This window comes from Lissotriton helveticus, chromosome 6 (assembly GCF_964261635.1).
Source record: "Lissotriton helveticus chromosome 6, aLisHel1.1, whole genome shotgun sequence".
NCBI lineage: Eukaryota > Metazoa > Chordata > Amphibia > Caudata > Salamandridae > Lissotriton > Lissotriton helveticus.
In genome coordinates, this window is record NC_136067.1 from 1,894,963,996 (window position 1) to 1,894,989,996 (window position 26,001).

The 26,001-nt window shown below is 44.6% G+C and overlaps 2 protein-coding genes across 2 annotated transcripts in view; one reads left to right on the plus strand and one right to left on the minus strand.

Moving 5' to 3' along the window:
• Nucleotides 1–9,159, minus strand: part of NVL (nuclear VCP like) — a 502,294-nt gene extending 493,135 nt beyond the window's left edge. The window contains exon 1 of the mRNA XM_078649847.1: nt 8,982–9,159. Coding sequence (XP_078505973.1) covers nt 8,982–9,026 — 45 coding nt within the window. The 5' untranslated portion in view covers nt 9,027–9,159. The remainder of the gene's footprint in view (nt 1–8,981) is intronic.
• Nucleotides 9,160–9,562: 403 nt separating this feature from the next.
• The window catches only part of CNIH4 (cornichon family member 4), a 47,385-nt gene continuing 30,946 nt past the window's right edge, over nt 9,563–26,001 (plus strand). Inside the window, exon 1 of the mRNA XM_078649850.1 lies at nt 9,563–9,715. Within this exon, the coding sequence (XP_078505976.1) occupies nt 9,647–9,715 (69 nt within the window). The 5' untranslated portion in view covers nt 9,563–9,646. The remainder of the gene's footprint in view (nt 9,716–26,001) is intronic.

The following is a 26,001-nucleotide window of genomic DNA, read 5'->3' on the forward strand; positions in this document are numbered from 1 at the left end:
GGAAGCGGGCACCGGCAATGTGCCCCAACGCTCCCTGCTGCCCCAAACAGTACCGGCACCACTCACCGGCTCGCAGGCTTCCTCTGCGGGGCTCTCCCCGCGCCGCTCGGCTTCCTTCTCTTCCCGGGGCTCCCTCGGCACACGGGAGCCCCGCAACAGGCAACGCTTCCTCTTCATCCTGGCAGCCCCGCGCTGCCTTCGGCGGCCGCTCCGGCCTTCTCGCCTTCCCGCAATACCCCCGGGGCTCTCCCTACACTCGGGAGCCCCGGGGGACCCGACAGGCCGCTTCCTTTCTTTCTCTCGCGGCGGCGGGCATCTCCGGTCTCCCTCTCCTCACAGGAGACCAGAAGGACAACACATGGCTTCCCTGGGCTCGAGGAGGCGGGGTGGGCTCCCGACCTCCTCTCTCTCTCGTGGCACCACTTCCGCCTCCTGGCAGGCCCCGCCCCTGTCCCGGCCGGGCCTGCCTGACTTCCGGTTTTGCCGCGATCGCGGCGGGGATCACTTCACGGGGGGCATAACGAGGGGTGGGCACCCTCGAATCGCAAAATAAACGTAGAAGCGAGGTGGGCACTCGCTAAATAATTAAATAAACGGGGTGGCACCCATCCCCAAAAATATGCAAATCAGCATCAAGGGGGGCAGGAGCGCTTCCCTCCAAGGGAAAACGACAGCGCTCTGCCCAGTAAGTAAATTAAAGCGCTCTCAAAGCGCTGGGGGCTCAGACAGCGCCAGGCCACTCAGAAAGGACCCCACCAGCAAGGAGGGTCCCGGCAGTCCCACGCAAATGCACAGGGTTCAAAGAAAAATGTCCTGGATCTCCAAAGCAAAGGTCCTGGAGGCAAAGTGAAGCAAAGGGGACCCCAGGAAACCAGAGATCCTCCAGGCATCCAGGTCCATCAAGTATCCAGGGGCTGGGCAGGGCCCAGGGATTCCCCTGGGCCCAAGCAGCAGCACGCCCCTGGCAGATTCAAGTCAGAAACAAGAACCTTTTGGAAGGGGACACAGCCCCTTCTTATACAGAGAAAAGTCTTTGAAGTCTTTGTGCAGGCAGTGTGAGAACCAGCTAGAACTGGTTATAGGGAAGTCCTGTCAGTATCAGGGACAGAGGTGACAGTCGCCCAGCGGGGAGGTGGAGCCAGCATTGTGGCAGGCAGGCACAGCCCTTCACTATCAGGTGCTATCTCCTCCCACTTCCCTGGCAGCAGATGCTGCCTTTCATCCACGGGCTGACTCAGACAACCTCCTGGGGCTCCCCAGCCCCTGTCATCCTCAAACCAGACAGTCAATCCACAAGCAGGCCCAGGCACTCCTGGGCCAGGCTCACCAGCCAATCACACGCCAGCAGACTCACTACACAAATATGCCAACTTCTAAAAGTGGCACTTCTAGACTAGACACAACCATGCCGCATACACCATTACGCAGCATTCAATCTCACGAGTTCGCACATATCAAACTCGACCCTGCACTCCCCACACATCAGGAACTACCATGGGCACACATATTCCCTATTCATTCCTATGGGAGGGCAGGTCACTCACCACACATACACAGAGAGCTCACGCACTTTACACTGTACCACAGTGAAAAAGTGCGCAAAGGCCTAAAACCATCAACACTAGGTTCCAGAAACAGGCTAGGAAAAAGCAAAAAGTTTCGGGGTGAACCTGCCAAAAGGGCCAGGTCCAACAGCCACTATCTAATCTAAATTTGTCATCTGGGATCAAAGTTACAAGTTGCAACCCGGGCACTCAAGTGTGTGAGGAGCTTAAGAAAAATATAGCCCTCAGTGATGACTTGAGCTGGCTTCCTAAAACACTGACAAAAGGGAGAGCTGAAACTCCCGAATGATGCTTAAAGGGTTCAAATATGGACACAAAAACTTGCTAATATTTGCTCGTGGAACACCAACGGTCTGAAAACCCTTATAGAGGATTTTGATGTTTTAATGTTCCAAGAAACATGGAATACGGAAAAGGAACCCCTAATTGGTTATCATGAGTATTTGAACTTTGCATCAGGCTTCGGTCGCCCAAGTGGCGGCGTATCTATCTATGTATCTTTGAGCTTGGATGTCAATCACTATGAAATTGATTTCCAATTACCATGACTTTGGGCATCAAATTAGACCTTAAAAAACCTATAATATGCATAGACGATTATCTAAGTCCAAAAAACTCTGTCAAGACATCTCAATTTACTACACTATGGGAAGTAGGTAAAGTGTTGTGCCATGACCAAAAAAAAAACACCCAGCCACGATGCCAATTATTTCAGGAGATCTTAATATGCACCTCCTCACAAAAAACTGCTCCAATAAGCCAAGCAGAGCGCTGACACAGACTGGACTTGGGATTTAGGGTTTGGTGTCTGATGGGCTACTAGGGCCAGGGTTGTGATTGGCTGCAAGGGCCTGGTCTCTTATTGGTCCTAGGGTTGAGGGATAGTGTTGTTTGGTTAGGGATAGGGTTTCCATTGGCTGAAGGGGTCACCTGATCTCTAGGGTTATTTAAGGTCAGGGTTCAAGGCGCCTCAGCCCAGGCATCGAAGCAAAGGGCAGAGAGGACAAGGGTTGTTTGGGACTGATTGGGCCCAGGGCCAGAAAAACTGCCCTTTTTTCCATTCACTAGCTTCCCCCGTAATCCATCAACAGACATATTAACACACTCACAGCAAATGACCTTCACACATTTATTACAAACAAACCCTAGACCAGAGGTCTTCAAACTGGTGGGCGGGCCCCCCTTGGGGGGCCTTGAGTGATCCCAGGGGGGGCGCCAGGCTGTGCCCAAAAGAAGCATTATGCACACAGCAGTGCTTTGTTTTAAGCATGGAAGAAAACGAGCAGCTGTAGCCTCTCTGTAATGTGCCATCACTAACAGCTTTTGTCATTTATATCAGACTGGGAGAAGGTGTCAGAAGGGAAGGGACTCCAAATATTCTTCTACACCCCCACCCCCATTTTTATTAATCACACTGTACGTATTTTTACACGTAGTAAGGCCTGCCTGACCACAATAGTATGTTTGGCAATCATGTATTTGGTTGCATTTTTAAAACACTAAGAGGATTTAACTGGAATGCTTAAATATGTCTCCTGTTTAAATAAATTGAGATATATTTAAACAGTGCCAATTTAATGGACTTATTGTGAAAAATCCAAGCCAGGGGGGCCTGATCAATTATATTTTTTCACTGGGGGGGGGGGGGGGGGGGGCGTTAAAAAGTTTGAAGACCACTGCCCTAGACACATCTCAATGTCTCCACATCTCCCAAACCACATCTATATACCCTTCTACCCCAAATACCACACAATGGCACCTTCACTCACACACAAAACACCACTCTATCCTATGCCACTACTCAATCCACTAAACCCAACACAACCCAAACACAAACCAAATGCAACTACACCCCATCCAGATACACACCCCCTGCTCATACAAACCATACCAGCTGTACCCTCTAACAACTTCGAACAGACCCCTTTCTGTCACCACCAAACCTATACTAAGCCTTCCATCTTTTCATCTACCAACACCCTCCTCCTTTTTTTATCAAAAAATCACAACCATGCAATCCTTACACTCCGCTCCACCACACATATTACATCATTCCGCAATCAAATCTAATACAAACACTACTTACTCTTGTTCATCCCCTCTCACACACCATATAAACTCGTTTCCAAAACACAGCACCACCCCTTCACCTTGCAGTTTCCGCTCGCCAACAATCCTTCACATACAAATACTTCACAGAAAACAAATACATCATCATCTCATCTCACTACTCCTCAAAACCAAAACATAACACACACACCAGCACAACAAAATCTCAGACACACACAATACCTCATTATACTTTCCATCACAAACCAGAAACATTCCCCACTCCCACCCCCTGACCACACAAATATTACACACCCTAAACCAACTCTACTGCCAGGCTTTCTCTTGTCCCCCACACCTAACATAAATATATAGCAACACAACAACTCTCTTTTAACCACCTCTCATCCATAAGACAATTTAGAACCTTACAACATGCTGTAACACCACCCAACTCATACACCTTAAACAGTCGCAAACAAAACAAACAACATGCCACTCTTCACAACTTCGCATCTCTATGTCTACTGCACAAGACTACTCTACAAAAAACAGCACAGCTCACTAACTCCCTCTCAACCTCCATCTTCACCACCTACACACCAAGACCCATCAAAATGCCTTCTTTGCCTGCTGGACGAGGAATATAATACAGAACTACGACACTATTGCTATCCTCATATATGGTGGTCTGGCCATGTGACTGGAGTAATCCTTTGAAGGGTAACTATTTCTGGATTTGACCGTGGAACAAACTCAACTTAGAAACACAACAAACATCCAATACAGAGTGCTACAGGAAGCTTTTGATACCCTAATACCCCTAAGAACAACACAACAGAACGAAACAAAACAGACACCTTGGAGAAATACGGAACTAAAAGAGATATACCAGTAAATCAGAAATCTGCAACGCACCTGGCTCAAAACAAACACCAATCAAAACAAACTTCACCTACAGACATTTAACAGATTATACAAGTCAGTAATCAAAAAAGCTAAGAAAAGATACTACTTAGACAGAATTCAAAATGCTAAATGTGCAAATAAATAATTCTATGAAATTCTCACCGAATTTCGTAAACCAATTTGCATAGTAGGAGCTCATCCCATTACTCAAGAATTCACAGACAAACCAGCAAGTCTATACACAACCAAAGCAGGCATGTTGGACTCATATTCAAAACAAAGAAAAACCACCAGAACTGAACCTTTTCCAAAACAAAAAAACAACCCTCCAAGAGTAGGCTAGCCCAGCCTCTGCATTCCTGCCAACAAATATCACACAATGAATTCATGGACATGGTCAAAGCAAGCAGGCCTGCTGGTAGCCTTTCTGGCCCATGTCCAAGACAAACCTTCAAGAAAATTCTTCTATCTACCTCTGTTGCCACACCAGTAAGAAGAAGACTCAACAATTGCTTAACTATGGGAATATTTCCAGAAGACCTAAAAAAGTAATTCATAATTAAAGAAAACAAACCTGGACCCACTTAACCCCAACTACAGACCATTTACAAATGGACCTTTCCTGGGCAAAATAATAGAAAGAGCAGCATGTGCCCAGATGTCACAATTCATTAAAGATAATTCCATACTTTCAGACTTCCAAACAGGATTCCGTCCATGAAGAGGCACAGAATCTGCCCTCATTGCCATCTGGGATAACCTTGAGAACACAGCTGATTGGAACAGGGTTGCTGCACTACTTCTCTTGAACATGTCAGCTGCCTTTGACACAGTTGACCATGACACACTAATACAAAGACTCTGCGAAGCCGGCATAGAGGGGACTGCTCTCGCCTGGATCACATCCTACCTTCAAAACAGAACAAATGTCATCCATACACCCCCTTTCTCGTCCAAACCATACTTCACAAATGCAGGGCTCCCTCAAGGCTCTATCATCTCACCCATACTTTTCAGCATCTACATAAAGTCATTACGGGCACTGATCAATGAATTTCACCTCAAATGCAATAAATATGCAGACGACACACGAATACTCCTCAAACTGAAAAGCTCCAGAGACATGGGAAAATCATAAATGTTCAGTTGCCTCAGAGTCATTGATCATTGGATGGCATGGAGACATCTATTTCAAACTGAATGCTTCCAAAGCTGAAATACTAACATGTGGCGATTGGAATAATTATTACCCCCTCGCCGCCTGGCCTAATGATCTGGGAACACGGCCTAAAGTATTTAAGAAAGTGAGAAACCTCAGAATTACCATGGACTCCAAGCTATCAATGAATGACCAAGTGGACAAACTATCAAGATCCAGCTTCATTACTATAAAAACTATGCAACACATCTTACCCCACCTGGATTTTTCCCCACAAAATCCAGGCTACTAGCTCTCTTGCTCTGTCTAAACTCGATTAAGCCAATAGCCTCTACCACTAATCATCTTTAACAACTATGAAAATACTACAACGGATACAGAACTCTGCTGCCACACTACTCTTACCTATAAAGCCACAAGCCCATATTTCCCCAGCCTTGAAGGCCCTACATTGGTTACCGGTTGCCAGAAGATCGACATTCAAGCTGCTTTCTATCACCCACAAATCGATACATGGAACTGGACCGCTCTTCATCAGGAACAAAATTACCAAATACATTCAACAAAGTAACCTCCACTTTACGATTAGTATGTGCTCCTAGTTTAAGTGGTTTTTGTTCCTTCGTGGACATTTTCCGTTCCAATCTTAGCTACATGGCAAAAATGTTTGTAGTACATTTATTGTTATTTTTACGATTGATCTGAAGTGAGAGATTGCTGTTTCTGTACTGCTTTTCTGAAACCGGAAGGTTTGCACCCTCAATAAATAAAAACATGTTAAAAAAAAAAAAAGGATCCTCCACTCTAGATTGGCGCCTTGCCTCAAAATCCCCCCCCATTTAAGAAAAAAACCATAGGTGGCACATCTTTCTCTGTTCAAGCAGCCAAACTATGGAACTCTTTATCCCCAAAAATAAGATCCACGGATAACTATCTTATTTAGAGAAGACTATTCAAGTGTTGGCTATTCCTCACATAACCACCATACTCAAACATAAATGTACAGCAAATCACTGTGTAAATAATTATCTAGATAGGTCTATTACTTTGTATAAATGTGTATAATAATTCTTCTTACAAATATATATTCATTAGGTCTGCTTAACAAATTTACATATTATTAATGGTTATATTATTCTATGTTTAACATGTATATAGGCAGGTCTTGAAAAATCTACTCGCCCACTCGCAATTGCAAGTGAAATTTGATCAGGTTGAGCTATTTTTAGCACCTACTACTCCCATCTGGTGAGTAAACTTAGGCTGGAAAGGAACAGGTGTTCTGCTCATTCAGAAAGTGAATGAGCAACAAAGATGTCATTAAATCTTGTTTTTATCTTGACACATTTGCGGTCTGTACAAGGAAAGAGGTCAAATGTCGGTTTGTCTTTTAACTAATTGCTGCTTGGAAAATTAGGTTTATTTTTCGCTCTCTTACTTGAGTTAGAGGTTTTTATCAAGTGAGCTGTCTGAAAATGTCAGTTATTTTTCTCTAACACAGCATTTAAATAAATAGCCTGTAAATTAGTATTACAAATATATCAAGAATCACAAAGCACATTCTTTTGAAATTAAGAAGTGTGATGCAAATAAAGAGTTAGATAGGAGTAAAAAAACTATAACACTTTACTTGATGATGTGCATATGATACATATTTACAGAAACTCTATTTCTAAACATTATTGTTTGTACACTATATAGTTTTATCAGTTAAGCTGCATGTCAGTGGGAAGGTTTGTGGCCATTTCAATGTAAAATCTGTCGATTATAAATAACAGTGTGCTACCACTTTATGCTTTAGTTATGTATTTATTAAAAGAGATAGTTTTTAAACAGGATTTGAGAAACATCCCTGCCCAGAGGAAAATGTGGTTAATGAACTAAGAGGCAAGTCAGAGGTCATGTGTATCCAATATGTGGCTAGATTTGTATTATATATGGAAAGAAAGTTTAGTCTAATAAATCAAACAAAAGAGTGTTTTATACAGCAGACATGCTGAACTCGCACATTTGAAGGTGCCCTCATATGTGATAATGAAGACAATGGTGGCTCAATGAATTAAATTATTTGCCCACGATCACATCATTTGAAACCAGTTTATGGGTCAAGAGCATTACAAATAGGTCGAGTAGATTATTTAAGTCACTATACCTGCAGGTCTGGTAACATTTTTATAATTTTTCGAGGCCTGATAGGCCACTGCATAAATAAGCAACTGTTTATCAATCAATCAATCAATCAATACATTAGCTTAAAGTACAGCGACACATGAAAGTCTGAGTTTATTAAATACAACTTAAATCTAGATATTCCTTATAAATATATACCTTCCATGTACTTATGTACCTTTATATTTAATACTTTACTCCTAATTCAGTATCTCCAATGCATTACCCTGTGTCTCACCCTATACCTCTCAATATATCCTCTACCTCCACTCTCTGACTCGTCCCAAATCTCATTCCACAACTCTCTACAAAGCACTACCCTATTTCGCACCCTATATCTCTCTCAATATATCCTCTACCTCCACGCTCCGACTCATCCCAAAAAAAACCTTCTACTACTATGATCTCCAAAATAACCCTTTCTAGACTCCTCTTCTACCCCTCCTTGCATCATCTTAAACCTCTTTTACTGCTCAGACCTCCTAAACAAGCTTTTCTAAACCCTTACCTCGTGTATCTTTCCTACATTCATCCATTACCTCAACTTTTTCCCTAATTCATTTCTAGCGACTCTTCCCTCCTTAATTTCTCCATTACTCATCCCAAACCTCCTCCTGCTGCTATGACCCCCAAAAATACACTTCCTAGACCTTTATCTCGTCTATCCCTCCACTATCCGTTCTTTTCAATCCAACTAACAGACTCACATGTCCACCACTCAAATTAATTTAATATTTTCCATATACTAATTCACCACTAATCCTATTTGGGTTCCATGGTAGCATGCTACTCGCCGAAAAGCGTTTTGACGCCTCATCAGGGGTACTAAGCACTATATAAATGCAAACCCGTCCCTCTTCTATTCCACCACTATCCTTTTTCAATCCCCCCAAAAAATACTCACATGGCCACCACTCAAATTAATTGCATATTTCCCTATGCTAATTCGGCACTAACCCTTTCAGGGTACTGGAGTAGCGAGCTGTTAACAAGTGCTAGTCCCCGTAAAGCGCTTGGACGCCTCTTCAGAGGTAGTAAGTGCTATATAAATAAAATTACAATATAAGGACTACTTAGTCAAAGACCATGTGTTTGTAAAGTAGAGAAAGGCTCAGCTATTCTTCCAGTACCTGTTTGATGCGCTGTTTCAACCGGTTATCTATGAAGGGTGCCATACGTGCTGCTCCTGGGCGGTGGTGTCTCCCACCAAGCTGCAGTATTCACTCAAAATACACAAGAGCAGCATGAGCTTGTGTGTGTGTTTCAGTGCCCATGGCTCCTATAGCCGTAGACATAGAAGAGAGACTCGATGTCACCGGAACCGATCGGAAACTCTTAACCCGCGGGGCTGCCATCTTGAAGCAGGATTCATTTTATGTCGTCACCGGAACCGATCGGAAACTCTTAACCCGCGGGGCGGCCATCTTGAAGCAGGATTCATTTTATGTCGTAGTGAAGCCGAAGTAACAGTTGCCTCGTTGTTTATTAAAGAAACGCTGTTGTTGATGCTCGTCTTCTCTGCGTGGTGCGCTACTCTCGCTGCCTGTATTGTCTGTGTGAGGGCTACTGGAGCCCTATTTTTCTTTCCTTTTATACAGCTCTTGTTTCCCCTGTCTCCTTCACTCCCAGTAGTTTATCCACAGTCCTTTTTCCATGCGTACCACCCCTGCAGTCCACTTTCTCTTTCCATGCGCACTCCTCCTAGTCCCCTCTCTGTGTTCATGGCGCGGGGCCTGGGTGTGGACGCTGCCAGTGCCGGTGTCACGTGTGCGGCGGACAGTGCTGGGGCCGCAGGATGGAGGCCGCGCTCTTCATCTTCTCGCTCGTTGATTGCTGCGCACTCATCTTCCTCTCCGTGTACTTCGTATCCTTTGCAGAGCGGTGGAGATGACCCTGAGCCCCAGGGGCGGGGCACTTGTTTGGGGTTTGCTTGCTACCTAGGAGACGCTGCTAATAAAGGAAGTGAGGGGTCAGGATTTGGAAAGTGATTATACATAGGGATTACCTGCGGGAAAGGAGAGTCTGCAATGCATATAGGAGAGGGAGATGGAGTCCTTTTTTGGGAAACGGTTAAGGCTGCCATAGAGGTTCTGTCATAGAACTTGAATGCTGTAATGGGAAGAGGAGGTACTTGTCTTGGGGGTGGTGATATCACGCTGTAGACCGTAGACTTAGCATGGAGGTGTGGGGGAAGAGAGGGGCTTGTCTCTTTTTCAGGGGATGCCTTCATCAGGGAGAGGGAAAGCATGGCATGAGGATAATTGATTTACTTTCATGGAGGAGGAGTATCTCAAAGTTGGGGGAAACTGTAGGGTATTAGCAGTGGGATAGGAGCTGTCATTTATTTTGTTGTTTTCTGTATCCTGTACTAGGGTCAGAGCGCCTTGCAAATATAACACACTATACAAACGAAGCCATATAGAACAGCATTATAGTCTAACATTATGGCTATGACAAACACTTATAATGAGCTATATGCATGATTCAGAAAGCTTAGAGAAGTGGAGCAGGGTCAGGTTGAGCAGATTAAATTGGGGAGAAGTGGAGCTAGAGGGAGATCTAGCTTAGCCAATAGTAATGGAGTGTTGGGGGGGGAGGGGCCTAGTTGAAAAGAAAATCATGCTATTTTTGGAATACAGCATTCAGGAAGCAATTCAAGAGAGAATCGAAGATCAGCAGATTCACCTCTCGGAAGAAGTGAAGTTATATATGGAGCAAAATTTTAGTCTAGTGAATCAAACAAAATAGTTTTTTTGTACAGCAGACATGCTTAACTCGCATATTTGAAGGTGCTCTCATATGTGACAATGAAGAACATGGTGGCTCAGTGAATTAAAATATTTGCAGAGGATCACATACTTTGAAACCTGTTTATTGGTCAAAAGCATTAGATTATCTAAGTCACTAGACTTGCAGGTCTGGTAACATTCTTTTGATTTTTCAATGCCTGCTTGGGCATCAGGCGATATGAATTCCACACACTAGGCCCGGCTATACTTGATTTTTGACGACCGCTCATTGGGGTTGATTTGTCTTGTGTCCCTGGACCACACTTTCTGTTTGGCGACTTAACGTTTGTGAGGAACTCCTTCGGAGTTAAGGTTGAAAATAATGAAATGGTCAGACCAGTCCACCGAAGGCAGGGTTTCCAGGTAATACCTTCGCTAGCAATGAGAAGTTCCAGGGTAAAGCATTTCAAATGGATTAGGCTTGTGCAGAGTTGTTTAAATTTGATGGTTTTTTAGTAAGGAATTACCATGTTGTCTGCCTGTTCCACACAGTGGGTGTGAAAGTCCCCCCCCCAAAGATATTGGAGGATGAGATGGATTGATCAGTGACGAGGTTCATCATTTGATCTGTGAAGATCTGGTTGTCTCATAGAGCATGGTATGATGTGTATCTTGGTGGTAATTGAGAGAGGCAATTGTGAGTCACTCCCTGGTATTCAAATGTAAAGTAGATCCCTTTTCTGATGCAGTTTAGGTTTATCAAATTCCTGTGTATAATTGCTAGGCCTCCTCCAGGGCCCCCTTATCAATTGCTCAGAATAATCTCTGTCAGGAGGCACTGATACGTCCATTAGAGAGTCAGTGGAGTCATGACTTCAGGTTTCTGTGAAGAGTAGGTCTATGTCATGCGATCAGATGGTTTATGCAGTCTCAGCAGTGTTTTCTTATGAACAAGTGTTCTGTCTCTGAAAATTGGTTGGTATGGGTTTTACAGTTCCTCCTCTGGCTAGTGTAATACAATGTGGGTTTATCATATGGTGGGTTGTGATTTGAGGAGTACCCTGGAGAGTAATCTAGACAATGTTTCTGGATATGGGTTGGTATGTTTTAACATGAATTTTGTTTTAGGGGGCATAAAGGTCTAGGCTACAGATGTTTAAAAAGTTGTTTCTTATTGAGTGGAGATTCTGCTGCCTCACCTTGGCATGTGATGCAACACATGTTGGCGTGTTCATTAGATGAGTGCTATGGTTGGCCACGGTTTTATTGGTTCATATCGTGAGAGGGTAGTCTCTTGGGAAGTGTAGCAGTGTGAGTGGATTGTCAGGAGGTAGATAGGTAGAGTTTGAGAGAGTTGCTAGTATGATGGAAATTAAGATATGTGTTTTGGCTGGAGGTCTTGGACTTCAGGAGAGTGTTAAAGTGAAGATTGAAGATATTTATGTTAGTGTCTGATGCTTGGATCATAATGTTGCTGTTCTAGATGGATAGTGACTTCTGCGTTCTTAGGTCGAGGGAAGTACAGACTGCTTGTGATTATAGGGAGCTGCCAATCAAAGGTTTGTGAGTCATAGAGGGAGGGGGCTGGCTCGGAAGCAAGAGTAATTCTGGGTAGCAAGTAGACTGCACATTTCTATTGTTCAATCCCTTCCCCTGGTCCTAAAGGTTTTCCAGGTCTGTATTAACACTGAAATTTCCTCTCTCCCTTCCACTCACATAACTTCTCAGGACTTCCGTTTGGCCTGCTTTGTGACCTGTTGCTTTATTTCCAATGCATTGGTTTAATTATTAAATTATTTTAATTGAAACACTTTAACCTTAAAAATTTTGTGATAATACAAATCTACAAAACCAGAAAACAAAATGCACAAATAAAAATACCAAAGCAATTTTCCAGTACAACTCCAAATATAAGTGAGTGCATCGTTTGTTCAGGCTTCTTATTCTTCATATTCGGCAGGCAACTGCCATACTTTCCTTAGGGACTAAAAGTGTATGAAGGGAAGTTGTTAGTGCAAACAGTTTTTTAACTGTAGATGTGTAGGCTCCATTCCTGCCCTGTGAACGGCTTAAATGTAATTGCCAGTAAGGATGACATTGTTTGAGTAAGAACCCTATTATGAGTCTGGTTACACAGGAAAGGTGCATGTTCAAAAGAGCCTACGGCTGTGCTACTATTAGTGTCCTAGAGGCCAAGTTGGAAGATCCTGAGGAGTGCTGTAGGAGAAATAATATCCGCATAATAGGAGTCCACGAATGATCAGATGGACCAGGGGTTAATTTGTTTGTGGAAGACTTAATACTCAAACAGTTGCAACCACGTGGCCTCTCAAAATACTTCTATGTTGTGCCCACAGAGTTCTTGGCACGCCATTAAGACTGGGTGCCCCTCCGCGCCGCATAATAGCATGCATTTTAACTACAGGGATCGAGATGTCATTCTATAGTCACTCGCAGTGTGCCCCCTGTCCGATGTGATAATGCCGCTTTTGTCCCAGACTTTACCCTCCAAGTTCAGAGAATGCGTCAAGAAAACGCTGCGAGAGCATGTAATGAAGTACTCCATGATGTTCCAGACGAAACTGTGGTGACAGATGGAAAAATCTGGTATTTCACCACCCCAGAGGAGGCTCGGGACTCGTGGCATGACTGGGGAGTTGTTGGTGTGCCAATCCCCGATCTCGCAGAGGAAGATGACAATCTGGTGCAGCAGCCCTGGAAAAGACACAGACCATGTACTTGTTATGGCTTCCCTGTGCACTGGTAATATCTAAGGGTGAACTTCAATATCACTGGGGTATATCCACTCTTGCAGATATTCCCTCACATGGGTATAGTGCACCCTGCCTTAGGGCTGTAAGGCCTGCCGTAGGGGTGTCTTACCTATGCCACATGCAGTGCTGGCATGCATGACACAGAAGGATGTGTGCCATGTTGACTATTCAGTTTTCTCTGCACCAAGACGTGCAGGCTGCAAGGGCTGTTTGCATGAGCTTAGTTAGAGGTTCCTTAGGGTTGCACAATGCGTGCTGCAGCCTTTAGGGACCCTCTTTGGTCCAATGCCCTAGGTACTAGGGATACCACTTACTAGGGACTTACATGGGGATCCTAAAGCGGTTGCCAATTGTTGAACAATCATGCAGTTTAGGGAAAGAATACTGGTGCTGGGGACCTAGTTAGCAGGAACCTAGCACACCTTCAGTCAAAATAGCACCAGATACCAGGCAGAAAGGGGGGCGGAGGGTCCTGCAACAAAAACTTAGTTTCCTACAGGGAAGGTTATTTTTCCTACCAGCTGTAAATAGTCTCCTGTCTTTCAGTGATTTTAAAGTTAATTGGTAAGTCAGGCCCCTTCAATCAAGGCTGGAAATCTTTCAGTGACACCTGTTTCAAGCTCTCCAAGGCTGATTGAATTTGTTTTGCTCTCTTATTCCATTTCTTGAAAACGCTGTTCGCTGTGTACATGCAAGATGGGGCTTGACAGATTACACTTGCATCTAATGAAATTTCCATCCTCATCAAGTTCTTTTCCTAGTAGAAAGCAAAAGATGACTTGAATAAGTTAACCAACAGCTGTGGTCAAAGTTTGATTTTTTTTTACGTATTTCTCTTGATGGCACAATTAATTGGGCTTATCCACAGTCTTTCTGTTGTTGAAGTATTGCCTCATCGACTTCTATTATGAAATTTGGTGTACATCTTGTTGCAATGAATATTCCTTTTGCACATTTTTCCTGTTGGTTATGAATTGTTTTTTTTGCCATAATTCTGCCCCATAAGCAACAATCCATCTGATTTGCAACAAAACCTCCTTTATTGTTAATTTCACACGTGCAGAAGTATTCACTATTTATAGTCCTTGTTATTTTGAAAGTGTATGCTTTTTGTGCGCTTTCAATAATTTAGATTTCTTTTCATTGATCTTCAGCTTATTTGACTTAAAATAATTCTCAATTGTTGTTGGAAAATATCTGTGATGCAGAGATGCTGATAGTCCTTCTTGGAGAGCAGAATATTTCAGTTTCAATTCAATAAGCTCTTGATACATTTGAAGTGGTATAATTTGTCTGTAACTTAGGGCTGGTTAGGATGCAGCCCTGATTTATACCCCTGATCAGTTTCAAACTTTTAAAATCTGCATTGCATTTGTTTGAAGGTTAAGTATCCTTTCACTCTACAGTTTTAATTTTATATATTTCTAACTTGGCCCATAAGTGTCTGCAGTCTGCATAAAGGAAAGCTTGGCTACAATTTATGACTGGTACAAAGAAATGTGTTTTTGGAAACCAATATTTCCATTGTGTTAGTTGACTAGATCCTGATCTGGGTTGGAGAGGCCTTTCCTAAAGCTCACCTCTCCTCCCCTCCCAGCACTGGGCAACTATCTCACTGGCCTCCATCAATCTATGCATGGTTACTGGGATACATTTGGAGAAAGATATTCGATTGTTATTTAAGCAGACTTACAACATGGCAGGACACAGATTTATTTTTGCCGCTATTCCCCTACATGTTGACTGTGCTACAAGCATTGATTTGGTGACATATTGGACTTCTAGGTAGCTTTAAAAGCCCCTACTTGGCCAGGCCAGCCTTTCTTTGAGATCAGTTAAGCAAATGGGGTGTAACCTATTGTAATTTGTCACTATATTACATGTCCGTTTATATAAAGTTTGTTGTCTTTTCAATTGTTCTGCTGCCAAAAATTATGTCTGCCTTGCATTAAGCGTATGTTTCCCTTTCTTCATTGGAAACTTTAGTCTGAGAAGATTTTCTTAAAGTAGTTACCTAGTCAGCCTCTGCAGTTCTGACATTAATCTTTACTTACAATTATTCCAGTCTTTAGCAATATATAGTGGGTCAATATTTTCTTGACCTGTTGTTACTACCATCCCAATTGCTCCTGCTTGCTTCCTTCCCTCCCCTTTCTGCTTGTGATTTGTTGCTTCTCCTTGATTATGCACCTTACTACATTCTCTTCTGCCTTTATTGCTTCTGTTCACACCCACCCTTGGCTGCTTATGCTCTTAGTGTTTCCCCACGTCCTCCTCTTCCTCCCCACCAACATGTTTATTTTATGCCTATTATGGATCATTAGTCATTTGGCACCAGTTAGGCAGTAGACCTGGTTTGATGCAGCCAGTATAGAATACTTAGACTAATGTCCGCACTTAGAGAATAATGCCGTTATTGGCATTTTGTTGTGATTTTACTTCATTTAGCATCTTGTGGCTTTTCAGGTAAAATGGGAACCTTCTAATCCTGTAATTAAACATTTTATACTTTTGTTTACAAAGTAGTTGTACTTTTGTTGCCAGGTGCTTTAATCAGAGGTGTGACCAGAACTGCCGATTGTTGACTTGTTTACATTGTCAGTTGTCATTTTACTGTTACTTCCACCTTGTCGTTCTTGTAGACTCTATTAGATTAGCACTACAGATTTGCTCAACTGGAATTGGTTTGTGTAGGCCACATGAGTGGAGCATTTAAGGGCTCTCGAGAGCGTGTAAAAGATAAAATTATCAGTTTGAACATCCGTGACTACTGGTTTAGCCATCATTTCCCTTTTCACTATAATTCAGTTATTTTTCACCAAGTCGGACCTTCTTCTTTTTAAACTATCTCGACGTTGCTGATTCTCTGGTGAGTGGTGACACATGGATTACCAACCATTTGCATGGTTTGACAGTCCTCAAATATCTGTGAGGCCCCACTTATTCTCAAAAGGGAAGTTTGTTTTTGTGCATGCAGGCCTTGACAAACACTTCTGTGTTTATAGTTTAAGGGTACATTGCATCTGAGAACTTAATGGTGTAGCAGCAAATTGCACTCAATTTGGGGATGTCCATACAGACCCTGAGGATTTTTCTGTAATGTCTGTTTTTAGAATAACTTTGAGGCATTTTTACTCACGTTTTGTAAGAGGAGATGCAGTTGGCTTACCTCATTACTGTCCTCTACAGATCAGAAGCGAGGTTTTGCTGCCACTCCGGCTAGTTATTGAGTTGGTCAATATCTTGCACCCATTACAGTGGTGTTCAAGGCTTTGTAGTGGTGGGGGGGGCAGATGGAAACAATTATGTTTTCAGAATGATACTTGCACTTGTGGTGTTGTGCCCCAATTCTACTCGACTTAAGCGCAGAGTTTTATACAGTCATGACACCATCTTTGAAGTACAGGCCAAAACAAGCGAGCCTAAATAGTGTCTTCCTCTACAATTGCAGGTATGCCATCAAATACTTTGCCCGATTAGCATCAATTGAGTAGCCTTACAGAGCTCTGAATTATCAGATTCTTTTCAGTACTTACTTCTGCCCAGTAATGCATCTTATTTCATCATTTGGAAGTCTGTTACATCTAGCTGATGGTGCGCCAGTCCTGTTTACATATTTTCGCCATCCCCGTTTCCCATCTCCAAGAAGGCATTGACCATCTATTAGCCATTGATAAGTGGCTGGCACTCAGTAAATTGGGATTGAGAGTATGCCCATTGGTGACAGCTTATCAGTCTGGTCAGCTGATCAATAATGCTTATCTATATTTTGGGTCCTTGTTTTACGTCTGTTTGACAGTTTGAAAATGCATATGTATGAGTATATTTGGAATAGAATCTAACCCTCTCTCCTAGGAATAGCCACGTGACCAATGCTGACTATTGTGGAACTATATTTTACAAGGGAAGTTTGCACTAATTAATGGAGAGAACACAAAATGTGTTTCTCATTTATAAAACCAGGTTGTGTTGAGCCAGGAAACACGAGTGTAGTGGAAGTGCAAATGCACTCATTGAAAACATAAATAACTTTATTGTAACAAATGCGAAAAGTAGCTTTTAGAATTCAAGTCTTGCACGGTCAGACTGTGTTTATCACCCTTTGCACTTTGTATGTGCTCCTAGCCCTCTCTCTGCATCCCTTGCAAAGTGCCTCTGATCAGTGGGTGCAGTTAGACTCCTTGGTTTGTGTCCTGTCCCTCTCGGTTTATCCTCCACCTTCCTCTTTCCAACAAGCTTGATTTAAGCATCGTCTGAATTTGAATTTTGAATTTAAGGGTATTTGTTGAGCGCTCGTTTACCAGGCGGTTTCATGGCGCTGTTGAGGAGGGATCCTGAGATAGATGGTAAGCGGATTAGGTATTAAAAGCCTGTGAGAACAGAATAGTTTTCAGGGTGCTGCGAAACTCCAGATAGGATGGCATTGCTCTCATTGGGAGAGGTAAAGAGTTCCAAAATTGCAGAGCCAGCTCAGAGAACTTAGAGCCTCCCATTCTGCTCTTCTTGAACCTGGGGACCACCAAGCGGGACAGAGATGAGGACCGCAGTTGTCTGCTGGGGATGTAGGGTTCGATTTTGGACGTGATAAATGATGGGGCAGTACGCCAGAGCCTGGAAAGTAATACATCCCATCTTGAAGAGGGCCCTTTCTCTGATAGGAAGCCAGTGGAGGGATCTGAGAAGGGGTGTGATGTGATGTGATTTCGGTAAGCCGTAGATCAAGCGCGCGGCTTGGTTCTGTACGTCGGAGACGCCGGAGGGCGTAAGCTGGGTCACCATTGTACAGAACGTTACCGTAATCTAAACGGGGGAGGACCATAGCCATAAGGATCAGTTTGAGGGCTGAGAAGGAAAAAAAACGTGAGATCTTTCGGATAGTGCGCAAAATAAAAAGACACGAAGAAACCACCGTGCTAATCTGGGAGTGTACGGTGAGATGTTGGTTGAGCGTAATCCCCAGAGTCTTGACAGAGGGAGAGGTAGAGGGGGGAGGACCAAAAGAAGGGGGCCAAAAGATAGAAGACCAAGGTTGAGTTTACCACCAGTGAGGAGAAGCTCGATCTTATCAGGGTTGAGCTTAAGATGGTTAAAGCTCATCCAATCCCTGATAAAGACCATCACCGACTGGAAACTGTGGATAGAATCAGAGGAATTAGAAAGGTTGAAGATGAGCTGGAGGTCATCGGCGTAATTAAACACCGCGACCTCCATCTGCTGCAGGGCAGAAATATGTGGGAAAATATACAAATTAAAAAGAAGAGGGGAGAGGAAAGATCCCTGGGGGACGCCACATTGCACTTTGCGAGCAGGGGAGGAGAAGTTCGCCAGATGGACTGCCTGTGAGCGGTCGCTCAGAAATGAGCTGAGCCAGGCCAGGGCAGAGCCTCCAATGACTGCCGCCTCGACACGGGAGAGAAGGATGGTGTGGTCCACCGCGTCGAAGGCGGCCGACAAATCAAGAAGATCCAGTGCCTGTGGGAGGTTAGCATCTAGCCCCTCTCTAAGTGTGTCCATAACAGAGACCACCACTTTTTCGGTGGAATGGAGAGGGCGGAACCCTGCTTGGCGCGGAGCCAAGTAGCCACTGTCCTCGATGAACGAACTGAGGACTTTAGTGGCGTGGCGTTCAAGGACTTTGGCCAGGTAAGGGAGGAGGGAGATAGGCCGATAGTTTGTCAACGCTGTTGGATCTGCACCTGTTTTTTTTAGGATTTGGATTATGGTGGCTGATTTGTGACAAGGAGGGACAATTCCTAACTTGAGGGTCTCGTTGAGAAAAGTGAGGGGAGGGGAAGGGCGGGTCAGGAAAATGCCGCACAAGATGTAAGCCGGGCAGATGTCGGAAGGGGATCCAGATTTGACGCCAGGGAGCAAAGAAAGAAACATTTCTTTAGACAAAGGGGTTATGTGATCAAGGTGATTGATATTGGGTGGTAGGTCGGGGTTTGAAAAGGCTGGGGAAAGGGGGGGAATGTTGGCCTTAATGTCGCCAATTTTTTTTGTAAAGAAATTATTCAGCGAGTCACACAGGGGCTGGGAAGGTATAGGTTTGGAAGTGGTCCTGTCCGAAGAGGCTAGTTCAAAGACTGTAGCGAAGATCTCTTTGGGTTGGTTCTCTGCCTGGAGGATCTTATTGGTGAAATAGCTTGATTTGGCGTCTAAGATGGCTTTCTTATACTCAGCCTGAATGGAGGAGTACAGTGATTTAGAGGCAGGGCAATAAGTGTGTCTCCAGGCACGCTCTGCTCGACGGGCAGCCAGTTTTTTCTACTTGAGGTCCGGGCTGAACCATTTGTTAACGTCGTGGGCGCGTCTTACCCTAATGCGCCTAAGGGGGGCCACCTGATCACAGGCATTGGACAGCCATTTGTTTAAAGTCTCTGCATGAAGCAATATGGGAAGTTCCTCTATAGCTGGACTAGAGGCTAAAAGAGAAGAGCAGAGAGAGGGAATATCAGCTTTGCCCCAGTTGCGAGCCCAGGTGTTCTTGGGCAGGGGGGGTTTTGTGGTTAAACTTAAATCCAAGGAAAAAGAGATCAAGTAGTGGTCGGACCACAAACAGGGAGTGACAATAGGGGCAAGGATAGGGATATTGAGCGACCAAACTTGGTCCAAAATGTGACCCTGAACGTGGGTGGGAGTATGAAAATGTGATATCAAATTTGGACTGTGGAGTGATTCCGTGAAGTCTCTGGAGGGGGCGTCTTCAGCCGGGTCAGATGGCCAAAAATTAAAGTCTCCGAGTACCAGGACCGCCGAGTTATTCACCGCCAAGGTAGCTAACAGGTCCTGGAAAGCCAAAAGGAAATGAGGCATGTTTTGGCGGGGGTAGGATACATCAAAACACAAGTGATTGGTGTCTGTAAGGAGTTAGAGCGCACAACCAAGTAGTCAACTGCTGGAATTGGTGGGTAGGATAATAGTTGAAAATGTAAATCGGAGCGAATAATCAGGGCCACTCCTCCCCCTGCTTTGCCAGGAGGCCGGTCTGCCCGTAAGGCATAATATGAAGTGGGCAGGGCCGCAAGTAAATTGGGCAGAGAGTCCTGGCAGAACCAAGTTTCCATGAGGAACAAAAGGTCCGTTTTTTGAGTGTCCAAGAAGATAAACAGGTCGAGATGGTGTTTTACAGCCGAGCGTGTATTTAATAGGAAGGCAGAGATGGTCTATGGGTCACTTGCTTGGGGAGTGAGAGAGCTGGGGCAAGTGAGAGGTCGGGATAGTGAAGGCAGGTTGGGTGGTAAAGAAGGTAGGGGATGAGTGCGTAAAATCCCGGCTTCCATTACATGCCCCATCGCTGCTTGATTCAAGAGGAGAGGAGTTAGCCTAGCGGCTAAGGCGCTCAACCTCGGACCTGGGGATCTGGGTTCGAGTCTCGGTAACGACGCCAAACCTCCTGTGATTCTGGGCAAATCACTTAATCTCCCCGTGCCTAAAAAAAATTAGTGTGTCTCCTCATGTAAAAAAAAAAAAAAAAAAAAAACGTAACTTGTGCTATGTAAAGCGCTCTGATACCTGATTCGGTTCGGGTCTAGTTCGCGCTATATAAAACCTCAAAAAAAAAAAGTCTCAAGTGCCCCTGGCCCCGTCCGGCCGCGCGCAGACGGGCTTGCCTTTGGCACGCCTTCGAGAAATGCACATTTTTATAGGGGGAGAGGAGGGGCGTGGCCTCGTGGGCGTGGCCTGTGGGATTGTGAAGTGATGGCGGCAAAGATTTCCCCAACCCGCAGCAGCGCTTACATCCGCTGCGCGGGGATGTCCAGCAACTTCCCAGGTGGAAAGAAGCAGGCAAGTAAAAACGATCAAATACAATGTGCAGTTTAAAAAATATACGAGCGTCTCTCCCGGCTTTCAGCCTCAGGAGTCAAATGTCCTCTCACGCGAGCTAGTATTCAGCGCGGCTTATATAGGTCAGGACAAAGGGGGCGTGGCCTCGCGGGCGTGGCCTGTCGGCTTGTGTAGTGATGGCGGCGAAGATTTCCCCTACCCGCAGCAGCCTTACATCCGCTGCGCGGGGATGTCCAGCATCATGTATTGAAATCCAGATGCAAATACAACGTTGTGGACATGCTTCCGAATGGCATCCTAAGCATACCAAAAGGTACGTTAAAAAATGTTATTCACAGATTAACATTTCCAGTCTGTACCATTGAACGTTGACTCCACTCAACTCTTTACTTTACCAATGCATTTATTTAATTGCTCTCCAGTTGTGCTACAACTGCGTGGTGTAATATTTTCTACATTCCCATCTGTATGGCGTCCCCTCCAGGGATTTATTGCATCCAGCTGTCAAACACTCACTGTACCATGGTGGGCTTCTTCCTAATGCTGTACTTCTTAACCTGGGGTCCTGGACCCCTGAGGGTCCGCAACGCCTACTTAAGGGATCTGTGACTGTAGAAAATTCAATAATAGCAGATTGATTAGTATATACACACAAAAAACAAAATTGAAGCATTTAAATGCTCTGAAAGTGTGAATTGGAAATTGAAGACTAGAAAGTAAGTTGGTATCCTCATCTTGATTCGAGGCTGCAACAACAGTAAGGAATATAAAACCAAGTATGGACTATTGGTGGCTTCAAATGAAGCACTTGTTTGTGCTGGCAAAAAGAAAATAAATCATTAGGAGCAAAAAAGTCAGTGACATGCTAAAGTCTACCATATTACTACATGTTTTAAAAATAAAACTACATTTTCAAGAGCTCCACCCTTCCCTTTAAAATTTCGATTTTTGCATGTTTTTTGTGAATAATATAGAATATTTCATAAGTTGTGTATTTGATGCATACTTGATTCTATATTTTTGTGCACTGTTTTGAGGTTCAAATTGTAGAACTTGTTTAGGCAGTGGTCCCTAGCTTCCATTACTGATTCAGTGGGGATCCAAAAAAAGTGAGAAGGTAAAGAACTGCTGTCCGAATAATGGATTGCCAATCTTCCTGCCTAGTGCCTATACTCATTCTCCCTCTGCCTCCTTTGTATATGGTAGGCAGATCACACCACAAATATGGCGCTAATCTTTGGAATTTCACATCATCCGTTTCTGCAGGGGGTTGAAAGTTGTAATATTTTAGGCAGCCTATGGTTGTCATACTGCTCAGAGGAATCCGATAAATGGTCAGCATCTCCTTCTTCTTGGAAGCGCTCTTGAAGCTGCTGAAAAGTGGCTTATACATTTCTCTTTCCTTACAACCGCTACAATTAAAATATGATGAAATAAGTTGTTTTTGCCTGGTATTACACTGGTGTAATTAAACTATTACTCCATCAGTGCCGTTCTTATGATTGTGATGTCACGCCTCGACTTGGCACACCATCCTAACTCTGAAGCGAATGCTCCATCTTGATTCTGCGGTATTCCTTGCAGGACACTGTATCTCAAGCTGCTCCACCTAAACAGGCATGTTAAGTCATGCCAGATCAGCACACCCGAGCCTCGGTGATCACTCCTGTTTCACAACATTCCTAAGTGAATGATGCTCTATTCGCAACGCCGTAACCGATGCTTGAGTCGGTCACTGAATGTCTTTGAATTATTGGTTGAGCTTCTTTCTCCACAGTGATGTGACCTTCAACCCTGCTCAGGGCTCCCTCTCCTTTTTGAATCAAGATCATCCATTTGCTCCTTATGACATTTACTCCTGCTTGTTTCATTCTGTAGAGTAATACAAACGGGAACATGGCTAGGGCACAGGGCTACCTTATTTCTAAGTCCCTGTAATGTCTCGTATGCAGGTTTGATAATGACCAGCGGTGTTTACTCTGAAGAAGCTCTGTAAACTAGAAGCTTTGATTGCCCTTTTCACTCGGCTGCTCTTTAATGCACTGTGGGTGTACTAATAGTTAAAGGTATCAAGAATGTGGCATTTGTGATACTTTTGGTGATTTGATTGCTCTTTGCTGCAAGTATAAGATTGCCAGATGTGCTGATTTTGAGGAGGGAGTAGATTACAATGTCTATGTTTGTTTAGGGAGTTTGACTGAAGGGATGCTAAGGTGCTGATGTGTAATTCATAGGAATCTGCTAAGGTCTCTTTTCTGCTTACTTCTTAATTGGCAGCCAGTGAAGAGCGAAGTATGGCATTGTTTAGTTTTATTCTGTTGGATTCAGTGTTCATCAGTCATGTTTGCGGAATATCAATGACTTTAATCATATGACTTGAGTGGACAAGTCAGCTGTTTGATCTGGATTTAGAGGGAATGTATTTTTAGCTTTGGATGAAACGGAACTCCTATCTAATTTTGAGGATATTTGGCCCACATTTCCAAAGTCTGTTCTAGCAAAAAAAAAAAAAAATCTGTTCTCCACAGATCGAAGTACTGCACCATGCGAAAGAGTGGTAGTGAAGCTGTCCGTCTGATGTGCAGCTGTTAAAAATGTTCAGAGGTCAGCTTTTAAGGTGCGGCACAATTGCCAGTATATGTGATAGGACTACTTGTTCAAGTAAAAAACCTGTCCTCTACACAAAAGACATGCTGCCACTTGGTCCCAAGAAATTGTACATTGCTTACTTTTAGAGGTATGCTCTGTCGAACTTGTGACTATTACTAATGGAAAGCCTCCATGCGTTACTTTAATAGGAAACTATAGTGTGCCTGGATTCATTCTGCCTTTGTCTCCTTACATTGGCTCATGTTATTAAATATAAAAATTGTTCATAGCCTTGAACGAGAATTGTTTGTGCGTACTACCAAATATGCTTACATCTGCTTTAGTGGAGTGTTTGTCTTCCAGTTTTGTAGCACTGATCCTTGAATCGGAAGTGTGTCCAGGAAAGTTCTCATATGTGGTGGCTGGGTGTCTCAACATTTTTGCTTGCAGCTCATGCTCTGCTGTGGAGGGAGCTGACATCTTTGGCCAGTTTAAACGTGCAGTGCCTCATGGGTACATGGTGTACAAAAACAGAGGTCAGAAGGTCAAAAAGTCAGGACAAACCACGCCAAGGAGGCCAGGTCTAACACTCGGGACAGAATATACTGAGTGGAGTTTCTGTGTGAGTGCAGGGTGAGGAGAATGTGTGCGAGTGCAGAATGAGCGGTGAGTCCGTGCAGGGTGTAGCATATTAAAGCCATTTCTGTTAGGGCGTGGCTTGGACGGCAGAAGCTAATGGCTGCCTGATCTAGCCATCGTGCCAGAACGGAGCCAGCAACTGGATTTTATGAGCGAACATCGAAAAACCCAAAGACAAAAAACACAGCAAAAGTGATCGGAATAGCTCGCCGACACTAAGCGACCCAGAAAAGGAGTCGAGACGCACCGGGAGCGGAGCACGACAAGCTGGCGGGGGACAAAGAAGTGGCGAGGCGAATCCAAGATGGTGGTCAGCTACGGCCATAAACATCAACCCGGACGAGAAGAGCAGCATAATCTCTAAATCCGTGGGGTGCGAGAAGCGAGAGCATCCGTGCACCCATCTAAACTGGTAACGCAACGGCCCCGGCCACCTCACCACGCCGCCTTCTCCCGGTCAGGCACAACGGCAACGCAACCAAACAAGCATGCTAGCGGGGGGGGCAAGGGGCAACGTGAATGAGACGAGGATCTGAAGCGCCACAACCCCCTCCCCCGTAGAGAAAACTGAACGAAGCGAGGCATAGAGGTACAGCGCGGCAGTGGAGGGGCGGGACAGCACCGAAAACACTCGACTCCTTACCGCACTAAGATCACTTCAGAGAGCAGCCTTTTTGGGAGGATATACAGCTCGAGGGCACCTGATGGGGGGGGGGGGGAACGACAACGCAAGACCGAACGGGCCACAGCAGAAGCCCAAAATAAAAAACGTACCATTGGTCTGTTCCATTAAAGGAGAAGATCTTTAAAAGTCTACACAAAGCTGCGACGCCCATCCAGCGCTACGGAGGGAAACCGAAACTGAATAAGGGCGCTGCCATCTTGGACCGGCCCACCTATGCCTGTGCAGTGCGCGTGCTAACAAGACAGCGAAGGCGGACTACTACCAAAACTGACGTGGAACGAAACCGAAACTATCTAGAGCGCCACCATCTTGCGCAGGTCAATAGGAGTGCGAAGACAACCAAAACGCACACCAAGAACAAAGACGCATGGTCGACTTCGCACAGCCCGAACAAACAGTAGACGCGATCACCGCCAACGAGAGCTTCCGCAACTGCAGCCGCGGCATACCTGTCACCACCTGGGACAAAGCGAATCCAGAGCAGGTACGAATAAAAACACCCTTAAGGCACCCTCTACCAACCCTACCAGCAAGGCAACAACTCCCCTGCAACCAGGAGATACCCGCAAGCACAAACTCATCTGGCGGACTACTTCATAGAAGTGGAGTCCACTGACTCACACACCAAACCGGAACTGTCTGTGCTGCTGAACAGTTGTTGACAAGGGAAGAAGAGGGGAAAAGGAGCGCAGCTCCACACCAACAAGGAAAAGCAAGGGGAGAACAGCACGAGCGAAACAAGGAGAGAGACCAGGGGCAACACCGCGCTTCTACACAATCAGAACTCCATCTGTGCCCCTCCACCCAAGAGTTACCAGCGTGGGCGGCACCGTTTTTAACTAGAACCAGCGGCATCAGAGAACCAACCAGCCGCGCTAAACCGGGTAAAGCAGACGAAATAAGACCCTAGAGACCAAAAGAAAACCGACAGCAAGGAGATATAGCT